Raw genomic sequence first — 19,642 nt, 5'->3', positions numbered from 1 at the left:
ACGGCAATAAATGAGCCTGATAAACGACCGCCTTCTCCCGGCCCAAGCAAACCCATGCAGAGCCAAAAAAACGAAAGAAGTCTATCTGAGTATGAAGATGAAAAAGAAATCGCATAAACGCCAGACAGTGCTTCACTCTTGAATATGCATGATTCACCTGTTCATCTTTGATCCGGCCTTCCCCCTTGCGCTTTGCTGGTACAATATACACTCGGGCCTCCGCCACCGCGCTATGGGCACAGCCGTACTCTGTACCTCCCCGCCTGGATGACTTCCCCAGCGAGCTCTCCACCAAAGCTCTGTCCTCCTGCGAAAGACCAGCCAACATCGTCCCCCACTAGCCATAAACGTACGTCAGCGCCGCCTCGTAACCTCAGCGCGACAACGTTTGACGCAGCGGCGCACTTTATTCTTCTGCGACTTTGTCTGTTCCCACGACCAATTGCGTATCAAGGGCCGAACCACTTGGCCTTCGACTTGCGTCTTTCCGCCCCCTCCACCGAAATCCGGATCCAAACAGCGAGACATATACGGCATCCCGACAACAACAAGAACAGGGTGCGAGAGAAGGAGTCGAAGACGAAGACGAAGCAGGAGAAGCCATAAGAGAAGAGAGACTCTCGCATACAGGCGCATACCAAACACACATCGAGGAATAGCCGCCGCATTTCCCTCTCCACCATGTCGTACTTCTTCTCTACCCCCGTCGACATCGACATCGTCCTCGACGAGCCGGATGACCGCACCATGGTCGATGTCAAGCTTGACAAGAACCGCCGTGAAAAGGCGCCCCTGTACATGGACGGCGAGTCGGTCAAGGGCGCCGTGACGGTGCGGCCCAAGGACGGCAAACGCCTCGAGCACACGGGCATCAAGGTCCAGTTCATCGGCACGATAGGTACGCAGCTAGACCACTATGACCAGCAGCAGAGCAGCATCTTCCGCCGCCGCCGCTCATCTTCTTCCTCCTACTACTACTCCTCTTCCTCCACCTCTTCCTCCTTTGTCTCGGGCGCCCTCGGCCTCCTGACCCCCCAATGGACCCTGCCCTCCATCCGCTTGGGCCTGCAGCAGCGCCAACAGGTTACTGACGGGCTGGTAGAAATGTTCTTTGACCGCGGCAACCACTACGAGTTCCTCTCGCTGAACCAGGAGCTTGCCGCGCCGGGGGAGCTGCAGCACCCGCAGACCTTCGACTTTAACTTCAAGAACGTCGAGAAGCAGTACGAGTCGTACAACGGCATCAACGTCAAGCTGCGCTACTTTGTCCGCGTCACAGTCTCGCGCCGCATGGCCGACGTGATCCGCGAAAAGGACATTTGGGTCTACAGCTACCGCATCCCCCCGGAGATGAACAGCAGCATCAAGATGGACGTCGGCATCGAGGACTGCCTGCACATCGAGTTCGAGTACAGCAAGAGCAAGTACCACCTCAAGGACGTCATTGTTGGACGCATCTACTTCTTGCTGGTCCGGCTCAAGATTAAGCACATGGAGCTATCCATTATCAGGAGAGAAACAACCGGCGCGGCTCCGAACCAGTATAATGAGAGCGAGACCCTAGTGCGGTTTGAGATTATGGATGGCTCTCCCTCAAGAGGAGAAACGATTCCCATTCGACTATTCCTCGGAGGCTTTGACCTGACACCCACCTTCCGTGACGTGAACAAGAAGTTTTCCACACGATACTACCTCAGTCTCGTCCTTATTGACGAAGGCAAGCTTTTAACCCCCCCTCTCTCGGCAATATGATTCATCTTCAAATTGTGCTAACATGATATACTTCTCCATTAGATGCCCGACGGTATTTCAAGCAGTCAGAAATTATCCTCTACCGTCAAGCCCCCGACGCCCCTGTCATCCAAGGCGCAGGCATCCAAAGCCTACCCCCTCCCCCTGAAAACAAAGTTGCCCCTGCCACGGTTCAGGCATGAAGATGAAAAATAAGAAACAAAAGTGCTCATGCTTGAAATTGGCTAGACCAACTATAAATATGAGCCACTCTTCTCCTCTTTTTCAAGCCTTCTCCTTTTTTTTTTCTCTCCAACGCAGCGGCAGCACATTCAACTATATTATTTATTTTAGTTTTCTATTATTTTCTAGCATAGGGGAAGGGTTTTTTAAAACTAGCGGCGTTACGGGAAGATAGTAGTAATGTTATTGTTTCGTGGAAGTGTGTTGTCGTAGATGATATATATGTAAATGTATATACAACGATCGATCACCTTGATCCAAAAAGAATCGAAACACAAGAAAGAAAAAATGGGTAAAGCACATAAACTTGAGTCTGATTCCGATATTATAAGAAGAAAAACCAAAGTTATCCCGTGCTTAATTCCCCAAGGTATCTAAACCCATTTCATCCCTTTCCTTTCATCCTTGGGAAGATACAGGCATTAATCTACATACAAAAGATTTTTTTTTTCTTGGGCTGCGGTTCGTTTTCGTCTAAAATTCATTCATCCATTGCCCCCTTCATAGACCTTCTCTCTCTCACTCTTTCACCACCCTTCCTTGCTCTAAAGCAAATAAATAGTGCCATTTGCGTATTACACTTCATGCAATATCCATTACATCCCCTGCCTCGAATCCAAACTGGTTATTCTGAATCGCGGCAATCCGATCCAGCTCATCCTGATACTGCTTCCTGATGTCGGCTAGCGAGACGACTTTACGCTTCGCAGGCGCGTCCTTGTCTCCCGTGGGAATGCCCTCGTCGAAAATCCAGGCCTGCTTGGCATCCACGCAGCTGAGCGCGTTGATAAGCAGCAGATACTGCTTCGTGACTGGCGTATCAAGCACGTCCTCTCCCGAAATCTGGTCTCCTTCTCCAGCCAGTCTCAGCTTCTGAATCTTGTCGAGAATGACGGATGCAGCGCCCCGGAAATTGTTGTGCTTGATTCTCCAGGAGTAAAGAACCTGGTGGTAAGGGAACGCATGCATAACGTCCATGATAGTCTTGCATCTTAGCGACAGAATATCATCAACCTCTTGCTGCATTCCGGGGAAGGTCAGGGTCACCAGCTCGGAGTTATGGTACGTCTCGCACATCTTATCCACGAGCTTCCGCAAGTTGTACTGTCTCAAAGCTTGGTCTTTCATCGACAATAAAGTGGTGTGAGCCAGCTCAAACTGAGATGTGGCCAGGGCGGCGTTGAAAAGACGGCTCAGCATATCTGTCTTGATATTGGCATTCTCTGGTGCGTTCCCGGTAAACTGAATTGACAACCGAGCAAAGTCAACCACGTATGAGTAAGCCCTTTGTTTCTCGAATAAAGCTACAACATGTGAATAGTACTGAGCTAGCCCGCTGTTTAGTAGATTCCATTCTGTGTCGTCAAGGAGACCGCTGCTATGACGCTCGAGCTCAACTGATTCGCTTCCTGCGACTGGGATTAGCGCATGCTCGTTGTTTTGAAAGAATATAATCATAAAACTTACCCATGCCAATAGCCGCCTTTCTGAAATTTATAGAAGCAGACTCAAAATCTTTCAGCGCTAAAAAGACTCTACCGTGGATATAAATCGAAAAGGGATTTTGATCACAGAATGGCTCAAGTTCTAGTGCCAGATCTGCTCTATCCCGCTTGATAAGGGAACACTGGATGAGTGACGGAGATACCTCGATGTCGCCATTGGGAGAGCAGAGGTTGGTAACGAGGTCAGTGATGCTAACTGCAAGCGGCTCCTCCGCAAGCCCCTGGAAGCCCAGTAGGTGACCAACATTGGCTTCCAAAGCAGTCACAATTTGGACGTCCTCTCCCCTTTTTGATAAAGGAGATAAACTGTGTTCTGGTAGCGGGATTGCCAATTCGGTCGTTGACAGCCACTTCAGAAGCTCCAGTCTCTTCAATGTCGCGATGAGCTGCCGGAATACGGTACCAACATCTATCCTGTGGTGCAGGGCATCTTCTTCGTTGTCAAACTCAAACTCCATATGGACTAGAAGGATGAGCTGACTAAAGCATATTTTCCACTGCAAAGACATGTGCTCTTGCGCCGCTGTCATGACGAGTTTTCTACCAAACTCTGTTAGTGGATGGCTAGGGCTTCGAACTTTGTCGTCTAGTGGTGTGACCATGAGACCCAGCACCTTTCGATAGAGCTCATTTGTCACAACTGAAAAGTTGGTATCCAGTGTGTCCACAACTTGCTGGGCATCATCGTCTGTGATTCCTCGCCAGAAGCCAGCCTTGTCTGAGAAGTACTGTATCCGCTCGAGATCTGTCTTGGAAGACTCTCCAAACAACTCAGGCCTCAGTGTAGCATTACAAAGCTGCACCAAGTTGTCTGAGAAGCCTTCTACAAGTGTCAGTCCGGCGCCGATTAAATCTGCCTGCCGCGAAGATCCTTGGTCTGGTGCAGCCAGGTTATGGTAGAGCCGTTCCAAGTGGCTACATTCTCGAACAATAGAGACGATATCTGCGCAGAGAACCCAGACCATGTCGGCATCGGCATCAAGAGTGATGCCAATGGCTTCTCCTCTCTGCTTGTCAAGCTCGTTCAACAGTCGATAGAATCTTCTCCATTGCGTCTCGCTTGATGCTCTGAACTGCTCATAGTCCATTTCCCCTGATGATCCACGATCCAGAGAAGCAGTTGAACCAAGGACTGAGCAGATAGACTCAGCCAATCCACGCCCCTTGTTGTTATCTCTTGATGAGCCGAGCCCGCGCTCGTATATGGCGAGCGCCGCTTCTAACGTGGTCTTGGTAAATTTCCCTGGCTGCAAAATCATCTGTAGCCACTTCTCCGTTACATCGGTAGGATCACAAGGGCCGGACGTCTGCACTGCGAGACTTCGAGGTTCGGAAAATACGCCGTCCCAGCCATCTTCCCATGATTGAGCCATATTTTTTCGGTCAAGCTCTAAACGCTGCACTCGATATGTCATGTTGTTCTTCCATAGAGTCCACAGGTTAATTTGTCCTTCCTCTGTTGATCCTAACACAAAGTCCGCCAGTGTCCAAATGTCTGAAGAGGATGGTGTGGCAGGGATTAATGTGCATTTCGAAAACAGATCCTCGATGACAACATTATGGCTGTCTTTGGCAACAATCTTCCAAAACTTGAATTCTCCAGGGCCAATTGGCGAATAAGTTGCACAGATTCTCTGTCCTCTGGTTCGGCCAACAACCCGTGTAAGATTTGACTGGGCTGGATCAATCGACCATTTGCCCATTTCTTGAGGCGGCCTCTCGGCATTCAGCATGTCCAGTGACTGCAGAATCTGCCCGTCATTTGCATTCCAGATACGGATTCGGTGGTCAAGGCAGACGGTAACTGCGAATAGACAATTCTCGAGTCCGAAATCAGAGACCTCAATGGATGTCGCGGAGCTGTATTCCATGTTGGCTCTTCCATATTTGATAAGGTTCTTGCCTTGGAAGGGAAGGAGACTTCGTAGATTCTGTGCCCATCCCTGCACGTTGAAGAACGATTCTTTCCATAACGCAGTGGATGCTAGATGAAAGACTTAGTTAGACACATAGAACATGAGAAGAAGAAAACTTCATGTTTCCTTTTGGGCACTCTCCGGCTTACCATCATCTCCCTTTTGCTTGTCAAAGCGTATCATACCACCGTCATTGACCGTAACAAGAAGGGTATTCGCCGATACAGCCACCATCCGATGAGGATATTTGAAACTTAGACCGGCCGGGGCTTGCACTTTACAGATTTCGGGCAATCCAGCATCCACCGCGCCTTTTCTCTTGAACAGATCCGGTCGGAGAGTGAATGTGTAGAGATAGCATGCCTGATCCAACACATGCACACACAGCGCATCGTGCTCTTCCGGATCTGAAAACACCACGCATCCTTGTTGGACAGGCACCGTGAAATGGAAGTTGATGATCAGAGACGCATCTGCAGCCTTGTCCTTCTTGCTAACATCCACCGCCCGAATGCTCAGCAGCGTGCCGTCTTCCAGCACCCTCCATAGGAAGCTCCGCGGCGAGTCATGCCATTTTCGTCGGTATATCGAAGCCGCGGTCGCCAGATTCTTCAATCGAAACGTCGTCTCGTCCTCGACATCGTGGGATACCTTGGGGCGGCCTCTGCTGCCAGACCCAGACGGCACTCGAATGGTAACGATGGACGATTGGGAGGGAGGTTCGAGGTTCAAGCGGGTCTCTTTGAAGAGATACTGAATCTCACCCGAATCCATCGCGCCTCCCCAAGTCGCATACGTCTTGCACTTTGGGAATTGAAACGGTGGCGAAGATGTGGTTGGCGCAAAGTCGTTCGTTTTAGTGATGCTCAAGGTCGGTCGCGTTGCAGGGCAGAATTTCTGTCTCAACTTCAGCATCGCGCTGCGCTAACCCGATTTGGAAACGAGCTTGGTGGGCAATTGCTTGCTAGGAATCCAGCTATTATTTACACCTTTACGAAAATATTTACATGATACAACTCTAAATTGAAAAGAAATTACATAGCCGGATTTATTAAGTCTAGATGAAGATACTATGCCCCAATTCATCATGTAAATCCATGCACCCATGATCTATGCATCTATTCATCCATAGGCTCCTCTCCCTAAAGCAGACATGAAGTAAACAAGCATCCGTAAAGAAACGCCTAAAATCCATATACCTCCTCCATATGACTCCGAATTTTTTTAATCATACCTCATACAATGCAAGATTTTCCCGACTATTAATCAGTCCTTCTCCTTGTCCATGTCCTTTGGAGCAGGGTCAGTGATGCCATCCTCGCCAATGGCAAAGAGCGTATCGCTCTCTGGCAAGCAAGGGCTATCGTAGATCTTGGCAATTCGAGTCTCAGCGCGGCCCTTCTTCAAACTGATCCTCGTCGTACTGGCATGGGCAATGATATTACCGCCAATAGGCTTCTTCGGGTCTGGGTTGAACATGGCACTAGGTCCACCATCGACTTGCGCGACCACCTGGTTTGTGATGACGACTGCAATGCCGAATTCGTCCGCAAGTCGTTGCAACGTCCTCATAAATTTGGCTAAATGTGTCTGGCGGTTCGAGAGCTCACCTCGACCCGTAAAATCCGTACGGTAAAGTGATGTGGCGCTGTCAACAATGAGAAGCGAGAATCTTGTCTCGCACATCATGGCCGCCGCCTGGTTCAGAAGCTGCAGCTGGTGATCTGAATTGTATGCTCTTGCATATGCAACATTATCTAACACTTCTTCTCCAGAGAGGCCAAATCGATTGGCGACGGCCAACAATCGAACAGGTCGGAAAGTGCCCTCGGTATCGATGTACAGGCATTTGCCTTCACCACCACCCATGTCGAAAGGCAGCTGACATGTCACAGCTAGTGTGTGACATATTTGACTCTTTCCTGTTCTGAATTCTCCAAATAACTCAGTGACGGATCCAGTCTCGATACCTCCCGCCAAAAGCGTATCCAGGTTCTTGGATCCAGTTGTGATGGAGATGAGTTCACTGCGGCGTTGGTGCATTTCAGTGGCCGTTGTAAAACCCATGGGTACGAGTTTTGACGCTTGAAAGAAAGTCAGGATTTCTGATTAAAAAGGGAGTTTATACAACCGTCATACCTTCAGCCAAGATTTTGGTCGCCTTCTGCTCTGAGATGCCCTTGATCTGCTCAAGAACCCTGCGCGGGGTATAAGCTACAGACTCAACTGTGTTAAATCCACCCTCAACAATGCTTTGGATTTCACGCTTGGTTATCCCAGCAACTCCCTAGACATAAATTTATCAGCTAAAGTCCTCGATATGTATAATTAACGGCATCGCCAATGTACCTCCAAGGCTGAGAGCGGCGTGGGCGCACCAGGGCCAGTGGCACCCTCGTCGCCCATCTGGCTCCCGTCATATTCGTCTGCCATTTTAGGTCACCACAAACGATCGATCTGTCTATGTCAAGAAGAAATGAGGGAAATGCACGCTGTACGAAGAGTTTTAAAGGCTCAGTAGCCACAGTTAGGCAGCACGGGGGCAATACGAGCTTGGTATGTTGACGAACAAGGCGCGACCCGACGCGTCGAGTCAGGCCGGCAAAGGATAATTTGACGCCAGATCACGTGATGCTCTACTTGATTTCTAATTGAAACCGGATTGTTCGCCAAAGACCAGGCATCACTTATTACACATTTCACATTGGTAATACAGGGGAAGTAGAGTTTCTCATTTATGAAAAAAGAATGTATTATTTGCATTTGCATGTATTGCTCTAATATGCTATCAAAAGCCAAGCCAATTCCAAAGTAAGTCCAGACGAAAACGATTCCTTAATCCCAAATATCCATTCCAACTCCAGCTAATGCAATCGCAGAAAGGCAGACATTATAAGCTAATCCCGAGCTAAGTCGTAGTATCACATAGTGGGATGATGATGGTTGTCTTTCCGTGTTTGTAAAGTGGTTTAGAAAACGGTAATGCGGCGAGACTCGAGCTTCTTCGCCTTGGGAACACTAATGTTCAGAATGCCGTCCTGGAAACCGGCACTCACAGCCTCATGATCCACGAATGTAGGGAAGTGGAAGCTGCGAGAGAATTCTCCAATGCTGCGCTCGGCGAGCCAGTATCGGGCCTTGTCGACGGGCTTCTGTGGAGTCTTCTCCTCAACTTTCTTCTCTTCCTCAGTGGTGACGACTTCAAAGCCCGATTCGCGCTCGGTAGCCTCATCCTCGTCTTCGACAGTAGCCTGGTGAGAGCTGTTGGAGTTTCTGCGCACAGGTTCTTGCTTTTCAGTGGCAGCCTCGGTCGCTGGAGTGCTTGTACCAGAGGTTGATGGTGATGTGCCAGCGGTGTATGATCGCTCAGTCTTGCCGCGGACGACCAAGGTCTGAGGATCAGCGAATTCGATGTGGACATTCTCCTTGCTTATGCCGGGGAGTTCGCCATAGAGCTCGTAAGCATGGGTGGTCTCGCGAATATCAAACTTGGGCTGCCACTGAGGAGCAGTTCGGCGCACATTGCTGCTTCTGCCATTCTGCCTGCTATAGCTGTCGAAGTCATCGAGGAGGCGGAAGAGAGGAGTGAGAGAGGGCTCAGAGGGCTGGCAGAAAGTGCGAGGGAAGAAAGCCATTGTGTTTATTGGTTGATCTTGAAGTTGAAGAATATAGTTCAAGTTGGTAAATTGTGTATGGCGGAGATTGTTAGATAGCGTAGAGATTTATTAGAAGGCTTTGCTTTGATAGTTGTTGTTTGAGTGTTTGTGTTCGCTAGGTATCTGAGTGATGTTCTGATGAGGAAACAAAATTCACTTCTGCTTGACTTCATGGCGCACTTTATAGCTAATTGCATCACTTCAGTGGACGGTAAGATCAGGCAGGCAGCTGACGAAACTGATATTCCAAGTAAACGGGCGAATCTACTAGCATCTACCATGGGTTTCTGTTGCGCAATGCGCTGCTTCATAATTCTGCTGAACAAGCTGAAGCCTGCCGCTATACGAGCTGCTGGTGGCGGTTGCGAGGTTCTTCTGGCAGACACTAGAAGATTCCACTATACATGCAATTTCAATACGCTAAGCAGCCTACGTAATCAATCCAACGACTGCACGTCACATAACTGCCTTTGGCAGCAGGGAAAGACTCAGGTAAAATACTATGTACTTGGAAATATCTGAAATTGTAGCTTTCACAGCAACCAGATTTTAAAGTTCCGACCGCTTGCACTGTTCCATCTATTGGACTGTTGATTGATGAGGTTCTTCAAGCCTCACTGTGGCTTTGTGAAGCCAAGCTAAGCAGGTCGTAAGTGGCGCACCGTAAGTGGCGCAATCGCCACAAAACGAAACCAGCCACACTGAATAACAGCTCATTACAGGTTAGGCATTGAATTCAATGCAAGGATTAAATCCATTACTGTGTCCTCTATATGTAGCTACTAGCACTTCGATTTGGAGGGTTTGCTGATTGTAATGCCTTGATCATTCTATCCAGTCTTTTGGCACGCAAATTCTACCATAATTTGCTGAGTTACGAATATGTACTTTGGTATTTAATTGTACGAGACAGTATACTGCTTGCAACTACCGCACTTCGCTTAGAATTAGCTGTTTTTTCCCCGGCACAATAGCCACATTTGCTAACCTTAATATTCCCACTCTACGCTTACAGATATCCACCCGGTATTTGACTTTAATATAAATATATATCTGACATTGAAGGTTATAAATCAAAGATCACTCCCCACAAGTGGCGGCGTTCATCGTTGGCACCATCGTAGTGATGAGCGGGATCGGGAGCTTCTACCCGAGACATTTTATCGGCTTGCCGCCGACTCTTGTGCTCGCAACAGCTTAGTACATGAGTCAATCTCATAATGATAAATACATACTCTGCCACCTGGCAATTATAAAAGATAGAGTGCCATTAAAAGCGCAGCGTTAAAAATGATACTGCAATACAAGAAACACCTATATCTGTTCTCCGCTGCCCACCATTTTTTGTGCCATAATGTTCATAGCATCATCTCCATGATCATGTAACCATCAGTCCAGGAATCCTATATATGTATCTACAGAACAGAGTAAGACTTCTATAGGATATCCCCGAGAGAAACAAAGTCGCTGAAAAGGGAGGAAAGAAGAAGACCGTCGACAAAGAGGACAAACAAATATGATGTTATGGGCAACGTTGGCTTACTGGTTGTAAGGCCCTATTTGCTGATACCTGGGCATTCCACCAACAGATGATCTTGCAACTGCCGATGACCCATTGCCTTGTGCATTATTGAAAAGGCCAATGAGCCTCTGGCCTATAGAAGGCTCGATCTCGGTTCCATCTCTGGCGATTTTGACCTCTCGATTAGAATTCCAGGGGTTTCGTAACCCGCGGATCCGGTGAAAGGGGAGACGAGTTGTAGACAACCACTCGACTCTGAATGGCTTTCCCCATGACCGTTCGTCCTCCTCTTCGTTTGAAACAACATCGTTGCCATCAAGGCCATTATTTTCAGCATCGGCGCCTTTTTCGGATTCTTCTTGATATTTTTCCCAAAACACTGTTCCCCTCGTTGGATCATCAATGATGATACCTTTTGGAAGATATTCAGTCGCCTCCGTGATAACTTCTTTCGGTAAATCCACTTCGGTCGTCGTTCGAGGTACGGCAATAATCTTCATCGTCGAATCTAGAGATGGGCTAAACTCGGAAGCCATTCGTGCATATCCAAAATACTCTCCAGATTTATTGGCTGAAAAGATTAGATACACATTATTACATTGCTTTACTATTGTTAGCTAATGAAGAAAGTCCCTCTTTAGGTTATGGGAGTTTTTGCTCACCTTGAACGCATTCGTCAGCGTTTCTTCGTTGTGAGATTGCGTTGCCCAAATCCCCGTTCGTACACTAAGTTCGAGATCTTCAACCGTCAAACTTTTTAAAATAAAAAATCTATCATGTTTCGTTGCCAGTCCCCCTGAGGAAACAACTGTCGGGTACTCTCCACCACCAGAGGCACCGGCTGAGCCTGCACCATCAATTTTTGTAGCGGATTTACTCCTTATTTGGCTGATCGTTCTGGGAGTGTTGATCGTACTTGACGCTGGCCCGGTTGGTGCAGACAAGCCGGTAGTGCCATCGACTTCGTTTTTTCGAAGTCTACTAACGAGTCGAACTGATTGAAATCTAGATTCATGTAGTTTGAGTTGCGCGGTGATACAAGAAGCCTCGTCTTTGAAATTAGCAAAAGCGCAGTTGCTTTTAGCAATCAAAAATAGAGACTCAAGTCCTTCTGTCTCCTTCGAAACGTGGTTTACGAGGCTCATCAAATCGGTTTGAGGTGGAAGATTTCCGATCCAAACGGCATTACCTAGAGCAATAGCGCGATTAATTACGAGTTTTTAGGAGGAGAGGAGAAAGAAAAAATTATAGAGTACGCGAAGGGATACAGGGAGCATACCAGTTTGTCGAGGCTTGCGCGAAGATCCTCGAATGGAACTCTTTTGTTCTTCTAAGTCATTTCCCAGGATATCTGTTATTATGGCAGTGCCTGAAAGGGGTGGAAGTAAGAATCACCTTGGGTAGATTTCTGGGGTACAAATGGTACTTGCAGCCCATTCAAAGGCTGACTATGAGCTATGGCTTCTGTCGCTGCGGGCTGAACAATTGCTGTGCGAGGAGGTTGGTTTGGGGCGATAACCTGTTGCATGCTCGGGGCTTGAACAGGATACTGAACTGCCTGAGGGTAGTAATACTGCGTATGAGGATGTCCCATAGCCATCGGGTTCGGGTAGTATGCGATGTTTTGTCTCTGCAGCATCGTCGTGTTGAGCTGATTGATAGGTAAATGACTGCCACCGTAATACGGCGAGATCTGATGGGTCTGGTGAACATAGAAGCCCTGAGGAGCCATGTTCATCGGCGAAGGTCCCGTATATTGAGGGATCTGTGGCATGGGAGGACCCATTGGTGGTGGCGGTGGCGGCCCGGTATGATATCTTTGTTGAACCCCTCTCTGAAACGGACCGTGATGATAGTTGTTGTCTAGAGGCAAGGCATTCGCCATGGCCGTCATAATGTAGGGGCCTTGGCGATTGACAAAGATCGAAGCGGATGCCAATTCTTGCTGAAGAGATGGCGTATGCTGTGAAGTTGCGAGGTTACTCGGTAGAGTTTGGTGATTATCGTGCCCGGAGGTCGTCTTCTCGTGATCATGACTTTGAGGCACCACAGAATCTTTGGTAGTTGGTTCAGACATGATCAGGCCAACAATCTCCGTCCCAGAAGCGGGAGGGGCTGGCCGGTCGCCCATTGAAAAGAGCGGAAATGGACAAGAGCTGGTCGCTGCGCTAAGTCCTCGATCCGCCGGCACAGATTGAAGCTTAGGTGTAGCCGACTACAAGGGGGCTTTGGAAAGGATCGTGGAGTAAGTAGCAGAAGGCAAGCTGAATAATCGTTATTGGCCTCAGATTATCTAGTTAGATCGCAACGGTTGATAATGCCTGAGTCGCCCACGTCCAGCGAACTGTATCCTTGCATACTCTGGAGATGATACACCCTGACGTTCGCCACAAATGAAAATGCCCACAAAGTAACGCGTCCACTAGGGATGGGATCCTATATCCTAACTCTTATTTCAAGACGGTGGCAATGCCAGCATTCCTTCAATAGTAGAGTGAGGGTATTCCGCGATGATAGTAGGGCTCGTGAACATTCAGGTGACGTGAGCCAGAAGCTACTCGCCCTCAGGGGTGCAGCAGGACACTATTTGCCTCCAGAGCGGAGCGACAAGGGATAGCCAATCCTTTCTGGGGAAGCCAGTGTTCAGATAATGCGCGCTATGCTGCTGTAATAGAGAAGTGTGCCCGTAGCAGGGGTGATAATACCCTATGGGGGGATTTTTTTTGGCGAGGCAATGCACAAGCTGGACAGCCCAAGGCCGGGAGAGCTACAAGGCCGGCAGTTCCTCGTCAGAGAGCCCACTTCTTTGGTGGAATCTGGTGATGACTGGCAGCAGTTCTCCTAGACACTAGACTGGGGGAGCCTTCTGGAAGGTAGTATAACAGGTTCTTTGCAAGAGATGAATAGGCTTGATGAGCGAGAGAGTCTATGACGGCCGAGACCCAAGGTAATCAACGGCCACTAGCCACATCAGATCGAACCAGAGGATTGGGTCGTACTGACATACCTGGTACAAAGATTTTTCTGAAGTGGCTCAGCTACTCAGGCAGGTAGGTATTAATTTCGAATTAAGTTTTTTCTTAAAAAAAAAAAAAAAAAAAAAAGATGGCGAAGCTACTGGTTTCACGCCCTTTGGTGTCCACACCTACAAACCATTTCATCATAAATCAGTCAAACATTTAATCAATCGTGTTAACCTTGTCGGTAAGTCAAGGCCAGACCCCATGATCCAATACTCACAAGTCAAAGCTTCAGTAGAAACTATGGGGCCCTCGGTAGGTAGTCGAGGCCGTCTAGAGCTGCAGCCTTGCAAGTCTCCGCCACTTTCTTGGGAAAGGGCGTGGCTCTGGATAGCTCTGTGAGTTCCAAAGATGGAAAAGATCTTGGACAATCTCTGCAGAGCTGAATCGAAAGTCGATGACGCTGCTCCGATTATGCCTGGGACTGGCGAATCGAGGAAGATAAATCGCGTTTCGGTCTCGGGAACTACAGCTGTCCTACCCGATTCATCTCCTTGAAATCAAACTAGTCAGGGTACCTGAAGGAAATGTCTCTCAGGGCAAAACGTTTAAAGATTACACTGTAGGCAGATCCGAAGGTACTTTCTCGTGTGGTTTCAAATGTCTCAAAACTTGAATGATGCTTTGCAGCTGAAGGCAAGGCCGCTATGATTAGCTCTTAGTATCACAGGGTCCGAGCACAGTGTGGCCAAGAGGCAAGTACAATCTGAGCACGAACCAAGAATCGGATATTTGTGAGATTTCAGACGTACCAAGGTACCGGCTTGGAAATCCCTACCCTTTTGTCTGGGCCGGAACGACTGTGGAAGCGGAGACTTGCTTAGCCCCTGGCCATACTAAACATAGCAAAGGCCGCAAAGCTGCCAACATTACCGGTGCAAATCTCTGCGAGTTCCGTCAATAGGGCACGATGAGCAGCCTAGGTGGCTTGTCTGCATGAATTCCTTGTGATGGAGGTGGAGTCTCAGCGAGGTGAGGTGGCGCCGGGCTTGACCAGCGACCACATGCGTGTACTTGGCAGAATACTGGGTACTAAGCTTTGCTGCTACTTGCGGTACTGTCTAATAACTGATAACTGATGTACCGTGCTTCCAAGCAGGGCAACAGGTCAAAAGCATAGCTATGATGGGACTATTATGGAGGGCGCCCTGGGGGCGTGTGAACAAGGATTGGGGGGCTGGCCATGGATAATGGAGCCCCCAAGGGAAACAAGCAGGGGAGCCGAAGTAGTAGTGCAACTAAGGTTGCCACAATGATACCAAAAAAAAGAAAAGAAAAGAAAAAATACAAGACAGCCTGAAAGAGGCACGAATCAACTTGCACAAGTCAGCTGCTAGCTTGAACCCTGGATTGACATCTGGAAATGTAGCGGGTGGATGGGCAGCCATGAGTTGCATCAGTCACGCGAGGTTAAACAAAACCGGTATCCGGGAAACCGTATGTGGCTTTCCCGGTTCGCCACCACATAGAAATGCCACGATCCGCTGCTAGCCATAGTAAAGGCCCAGGATGAAAAGCATCACTCGGCAGCTTCATCACACTGGCCGCCGCTAGCCTCATCCAACTGCTCTAATCCACAATGCATGCAAAGCCACCAGTTCAGCGTCGTAAGCATCTTCACACCACCCGTATCTGCGTGTTTAGCATTTCTCTCGCTCGGAGCAAGCGGTTGCCAGCAGAATCAAGCAATCATAAGGGCAGCTTCACACCGGCGCCAGGCTTGCGGCCGCGGCTTCACCGAGGCTAAAAGATGGCTTCCGCGAGTCTAAATTTCAATCGTGCCAAGAAGGGGTCGATTCGTAGACGCGGAGTTCCATGTGGCCTCTGCTTTTCTCCCCCTTTCGTTTCGTTTCGCTTTGTTGCCAGACAACGCGCCACTTAGTCCATGGCTTATACTAGCCGTCAAGCCACGGAACTGAGCGCGCTTATGAGATGGATACCTCGTCCATTGCTTGAAACGACGGCCCCGGCGGCATCCACTGCTGGAAGAGTTGTGCTCGTAGCGTGATTGTGGCTCTGATCGGCATGGCTATCCCTCTTGGATGGAGTCTCGTGAGTCGCTCGCTATTAGTATTAGTAGTATCCAGATGAAGAGATTTCATGACAACAAAATGCAACCGCCTCTTGGTCTCTCTTCTTCTACTATACCAATTGATCACGGGCCGCCATGTATGCATGTACAAGTATGCAAGCACGAGGCCGAGCTACTGACGCAGCCCGCTGGGCTCTTTGCAAAGCCCGTAATGCCACCTTGAAATACTTGTAGCGGCGTCTCCTGCACCCGCCAAGTCCTCCTGGAGGGCACCCTGTTCCTAGCTTGAATCAAGTATGATCGGCGTCGAAGCTCTGCTGCGAAGCTGATGGCGGAGCCTGGGATATCAACGTCCGAGGCCTACAAGCAGAGCAAGGCTTAGTATACGCAGCTAGATATCACGTCGTTGGTTGACGGTCCATGGAATCTTGTCGATCACTTCCCATCTGTGCTATGCCGGCCCACCCACCATATCCTTAGTAGCCAAGCCTCCTCAACGCAAGGGTATGAAGCCCATCCCGCGGCCTAAAAATTCTTTAATCGACTACTGTCGCACACACACTTTGGCATTTGTCTGCGGGAGAGCATAGACTATGCTGCAATTGAAGGCTAGCTAGCATGGGGAATGCCAGTTTCCCGATAACGCAGGTATCGGATTTCGCCCAATTCCCCATGTACGGGCAATTGGGTCTGTCTAACGATGCCACAACCCTCTATCCAGCCCACAAGACAGCCGCAGACTGCTTCGCTGCACGCAGCTCGTCTCTCTCCTCTAATCACGCTATGGCCTGAGTGCTTGGGCCCGTGATCAGAGCATGCTCGACATTGTTCCATCGGCTACTGCTCCGAGGCAGCCAGAAGCCCGCCATGAGGCGCTTCCCCGCGAACACCGCCACCACCCTGGCTTGGACCCTTGACTTGGACCCTGGTGGGAACGCCTATGAAGTCAGAGGCACAAAAGTGGACAGAGGCCGCAAAGCAGGTTCTGGCCAAACCTTGACCCCTCGTATGAATTCTGTCCACCGGCGGCCGAGAAGCGCCACACCCACCTACACCCACCCACAGCCATCGACGTCCGAGGCGGTTACGTACAGCCACACTTGCACGTCCACAACCAGGAACGCGCTATGGAGCAGGTACTTGCAGTGGACGACCTCGCTGTAGCTTGCACGCCACGTTGGTGCTGCACAGTACTCACTCCTTGAGCAAAGCAGCGTACCTGCGCCTTGTTTTCCAGCGCTAGCTCTGTAAATGGCATTTCGCCTTCATGTTAGTATTACGAACTAGGCAATAAACAACAACCCTCTTCGATTCAAGGGACGCAGCCGGACTGTATGCTCCGGGAAGAGCTGCTCGGCAGTTATCAGAGAGGAAATCCAAAATGTGTAGATTCTGAAGCCATATGCCGTATTACATGGCACATTCTAGATAGAGCATTGAGCACGGAGTACACAGGCACGCAAGACATGTACGAAATGGCCCGTTTACTTGGCCAGCCCGTCTGCATTAGCGGATGCAATTGGGCGCGTTGCTGCTGCATCTCAGCATGTAGGTAGGACCAAGTTGCATGTACAGCCGCACTACTATACGAGTGGCTGGTTGCCAAGGCTGGGGCTCCTTGTCAACGGCCCTCTCGACGCTTATCCAGGGCTTCGTGCTGCAAGGGTGCAGATCTTGCCTGGCTGGGGGATGACGGCACTCGACGCTGGCCGCTGAGCTCTTGCAATGACGACATGGCCATGGCAAACCTGCTTGCTCGAGTGTTTTGTGATGCACATCAGATGCTGATGCTATATTGCCCGCTGCATTTACATATGACACCCCGCATTGTGCGCTGTGTGACGTAGCCGTGTGCAGATAGGGTACATGTCCCTACCTAGACAGCTCGTTGCTTCTGCATCTCTGGCTCTTCTGGTCCCGGTGTGTTTTCAACAGCACACAATCTGCGTCACGGCCGAGAGATCAGAGTCCCTGGTGCAGAGGGCTGAAGCGCTTGACATGACGCCACCTTTGGCAAGATCCAAGTCCGATTCCAAGGCACATCTCTATTACTCCGCATCGCTGGGGTCCCCGAGACACTACGTCTTAGGCTGAGTGGGACAGCGTTCTCGAACGCACATGTAGGCGTCCTGTCATCACCGCAAATTGGGCTATTGATGCAGTAGTGCTAACTCCTGTTCTGTTCATAGTCCCTTCATAGTGACCTCGTCTCGGACTTTTTCAGCTGTCTCGTCTGTCGTTGATTCATTGATCCCGTGCTCGACGAATGTTCGCGAAATCACGCCTCGGCTCATGTCCACAGCTGTCCAGCTCTCACCCCAGTTCAATATCAGGGTGGCAAAAGTGTTTGCAGCTCAATTCCCATCGCGGCTCCGATCAACACACAAACACGCGGCCGGAGGCTTGCAATTGGCAGCAGAGCATGAACGGTGGATCAAGCTGTCAATCATATATGGACAAACCACGACATCTCAGGAACATGGCGACTGGGTGCATCATCTGAAACGCCATCAGGAGACCTGGAGCGATAACCATCTCCCTCGCCACGATGGCTGCATGGCCACCTCAGCTCGTCGGGACTGTCACTCTCCATCCGCCCCGATCAAAACCAGTCGGCAAAATCATTCGTCCCTACTTTCTGACTATGTATCCCTGCTTCCAGGCCCCTAGTACCAATTTATTAATGGATATCTCGGACGGCTCACACGACCCTTATTGGACAAGCATTATGCACCTCATCGTTATTGCCCCGAGACAGTCGACGCATGAGCCGCAATTCTGCGAAGATACATATTCATAATACGAGTAATTGCTTGAGGCTTTGGTCTATGTGTCCCTGGCCGCACAAAATTGCACCAAAAGGGGGTCAATGGCACCTTTTAGATTCAAAGAGGAGAAAACCCCTGCCCTTTGATTTGGCAATCCATCCTACCAGCACTCAGAAACATATGGAATTGCACCGGCCGCTGTGCGCGCGGGGCATTGATCGGCCGTTATACGACGGCACTGGCAACTGAGAGGCCTCACCACGTGGTCGAGGCCGACATGTACTGCTTGCCACGTATGCGTTGTAAGGTTCGGATCCTTGCACTCGGCCGGCAGGCCTAATGCAATAGGGCCAGGCAGCGAAGCAGACCTTGACATGATGCTGTCCCCCATTGGCAGCCTTTACGAAATGCGGCGAGTCTGTTTTAGCACGGCGAAACGCTTCGAACCCCTGAAAGCTGTTACGGGCACTCCTGCGGAGCTCCACTGGCGTACGTTACATGCTTTCATCTGTTTCCCTCGATGCTAACTTGTTTGCGTCTGGGTGATGGTATTCAAGAGGAGCAGTAGGTAAGTCGTCACACGGACGCGGCGGACCAAGAAACTCATTTTCCCCATTCGTGTAGAAGTAAGGTTACCTCCACAGCACTCTATTGCTCCCTAAGATTAGGCAATAGAAGCCGATAGTGCATGGAATACCCCTCTAGCATCGTAAACTACAAAATGCGAATGTAGGAATACACTCTTCTATCTTTGAGCATGCTTCTTCTAGACTGTTAGCTACTTGGAGCGAGCTATCATGTATCAATAATGCCGATGTTGCCAAGTCACATGAAAACACCACCACTACTCCGGGATTCACTCAATGCATGATACGCAGCCGCACCAATTGCATCCATTGCAATGTCACCAACATGGCGATGAGACGCGGGAGCTTCTCGATATTCAACTATGAATATTGAAGGTTTCTGCCTACCAATCTTGGACTGAGGCGCCTTTGAAGCGCTATATATCTAGACGCCATAAAACTTTGAACCTCGGGACAGTCAGTATCCTGCCAAACCTCGAAAAAGACCCAACTAGGTATTGCTTCTTGTTTGATCTTAAACGACTACTGAACCACTACATGTACTTAAATACCAGCTACTTCTCCCAATTTACACAAATTATAGGTAATTTGATAAAATATGTCCTCTTTTTACACGGATTCTCAGACATGGCAGGCCATCAAAGCGCCATTTAATCCTTTCT

General features: G+C 49.4%; 6 protein-coding genes across 6 annotated transcripts; 2 read left to right on the top strand and 4 right to left on the bottom strand.

The window, feature by feature from the left end:
- Positions 1–27: 27 nt before the first annotated feature.
- On the top strand, positions 28–2,434 carry TrAFT101_007243 (uncharacterized protein). Its single transcript, XM_066127995.1, has 2 exons — positions 28–1,717; positions 1,795–2,434. Exons 1-2 carry the CDS (start codon positions 682–684, stop codon positions 1,932–1,934), a joined length of 1,176 nt encoding a protein of 391 aa, XP_065984109.1. The 5' UTR covers positions 28–681; the 3' UTR covers positions 1,935–2,434.
- Positions 2,279–6,310, bottom strand: TrAFT101_007242 (uncharacterized protein; the record flags this gene model as incomplete). The annotated part of the gene is made up of 3 exons (XM_024902793.2): positions 2,279–3,383; positions 3,442–5,463; positions 5,545–6,310. 3 exons carry the CDS (start codon positions 6,308–6,310, stop codon positions 2,557–2,559), a joined length of 3,615 nt encoding a protein of 1,204 aa, XP_024756572.2. The 3' UTR covers positions 2,279–2,556.
- A 125-nt stretch (positions 6,311–6,435) lies between these two features.
- On the bottom strand, positions 6,436–8,084 carry RHP51 (RecA recombinase Rhp51). The gene is made up of 3 exons (XM_066127994.1): positions 7,745–8,084; positions 7,535–7,682; positions 6,436–7,479 (listed from the first exon to the last, which is right to left on the bottom strand). Exons 1-3 carry the CDS (start codon positions 7,826–7,828, stop codon positions 6,662–6,664), a joined length of 1,050 nt encoding a protein of 349 aa, XP_065984108.1. The 5' UTR covers positions 7,829–8,084; the 3' UTR covers positions 6,436–6,661.
- Positions 8,085–8,111: 27 nt separating this feature from the next.
- On the bottom strand, positions 8,112–9,226 carry TrAFT101_007240 (uncharacterized protein). The gene has a single exon (XM_066127993.1). The coding sequence runs from the start codon at positions 9,028–9,030 to the stop codon at positions 8,365–8,367; it is 666 nt and encodes a 221-aa protein (XP_065984107.1). The 5' UTR covers positions 9,031–9,226; the 3' UTR covers positions 8,112–8,364.
- Positions 9,227–10,590: 1,364 nt separating this feature from the next.
- TrAFT101_007239 (uncharacterized protein) lies at positions 10,591–15,872 on the bottom strand (the record flags this gene model as incomplete). The annotated part of the gene is made up of 7 exons (XM_066127992.1): positions 14,346–15,872; positions 13,814–14,215; positions 13,581–13,718; positions 11,969–13,534; positions 11,853–11,903; positions 11,236–11,762; positions 10,591–11,175 (listed from the first exon to the last, which is right to left on the bottom strand). Exons 4-7 carry the CDS (start codon positions 12,702–12,704, stop codon positions 10,591–10,593), a joined length of 1,899 nt encoding a protein of 632 aa, XP_065984106.1. The 5' UTR covers positions 12,705–13,534; positions 13,581–13,718; positions 13,814–14,215; positions 14,346–15,872.
- Positions 15,873–17,917: 2,045 nt separating this feature from the next.
- On the top strand, positions 17,918–18,295 carry TrAFT101_007238 (uncharacterized protein; the record flags this gene model as incomplete). Its single annotated transcript, XM_024901118.2, has 1 exon — positions 17,918–18,295. One exon carries the CDS (start codon positions 17,918–17,920, stop codon positions 18,293–18,295), a length of 378 nt encoding a protein of 125 aa, XP_024756577.2.
- Between the last annotated feature and the right edge of the window lie 1,347 nt (positions 18,296–19,642).

This window comes from Trichoderma asperellum, chromosome 4, assembly GCF_020647865.1.
Source record: "Trichoderma asperellum chromosome 4, complete sequence".
Taxonomy (NCBI): Eukaryota; Fungi; Ascomycota; class Sordariomycetes; order Hypocreales; family Hypocreaceae; genus Trichoderma; species Trichoderma asperellum.
Note: the sequence above shows the minus strand (reverse complement) of the source record. Positions and strands in the feature narration are given on the sequence as shown.

Coding starts and splice junctions, on each gene's coding strand:
- TrAFT101_007243 (XM_066127995.1), top strand. CDS start 682: ATGTCGTACTTCTTCTCTACCCCCGTCGACATCGACATCGTCCTCGAC. Junction 1,718..1,794: donor TCTCGTCCTTATTGACGAAG/GCAAGCTTTTAA, acceptor CTTCTCCATTAG/ATGCCCGACGGTATTTCAAG.
- RHP51 (XM_066127994.1), bottom strand. CDS start 7,828: ATGGCAGACGAATATGACGGGAGCCAGATGGGCGACGAGGGTGCCACT. Junction 7,683..7,744: donor CGCCGCTCTCAGCCTTGGAG/GTACATTGGCGA, acceptor ATTTATGTCTAG/GGAGTTGCTGGGATAACCAA. Junction 7,480..7,534: donor GACCAAAATCTTGGCTGAAG/GTATGACGGTTG, acceptor CTTTCTTTCAAG/CGTCAAAACTCGTACCCATG.
- TrAFT101_007240 (XM_066127993.1), bottom strand. CDS start 9,030: ATGGCTTTCTTCCCTCGCACTTTCTGCCAGCCCTCTGAGCCCTCTCTC.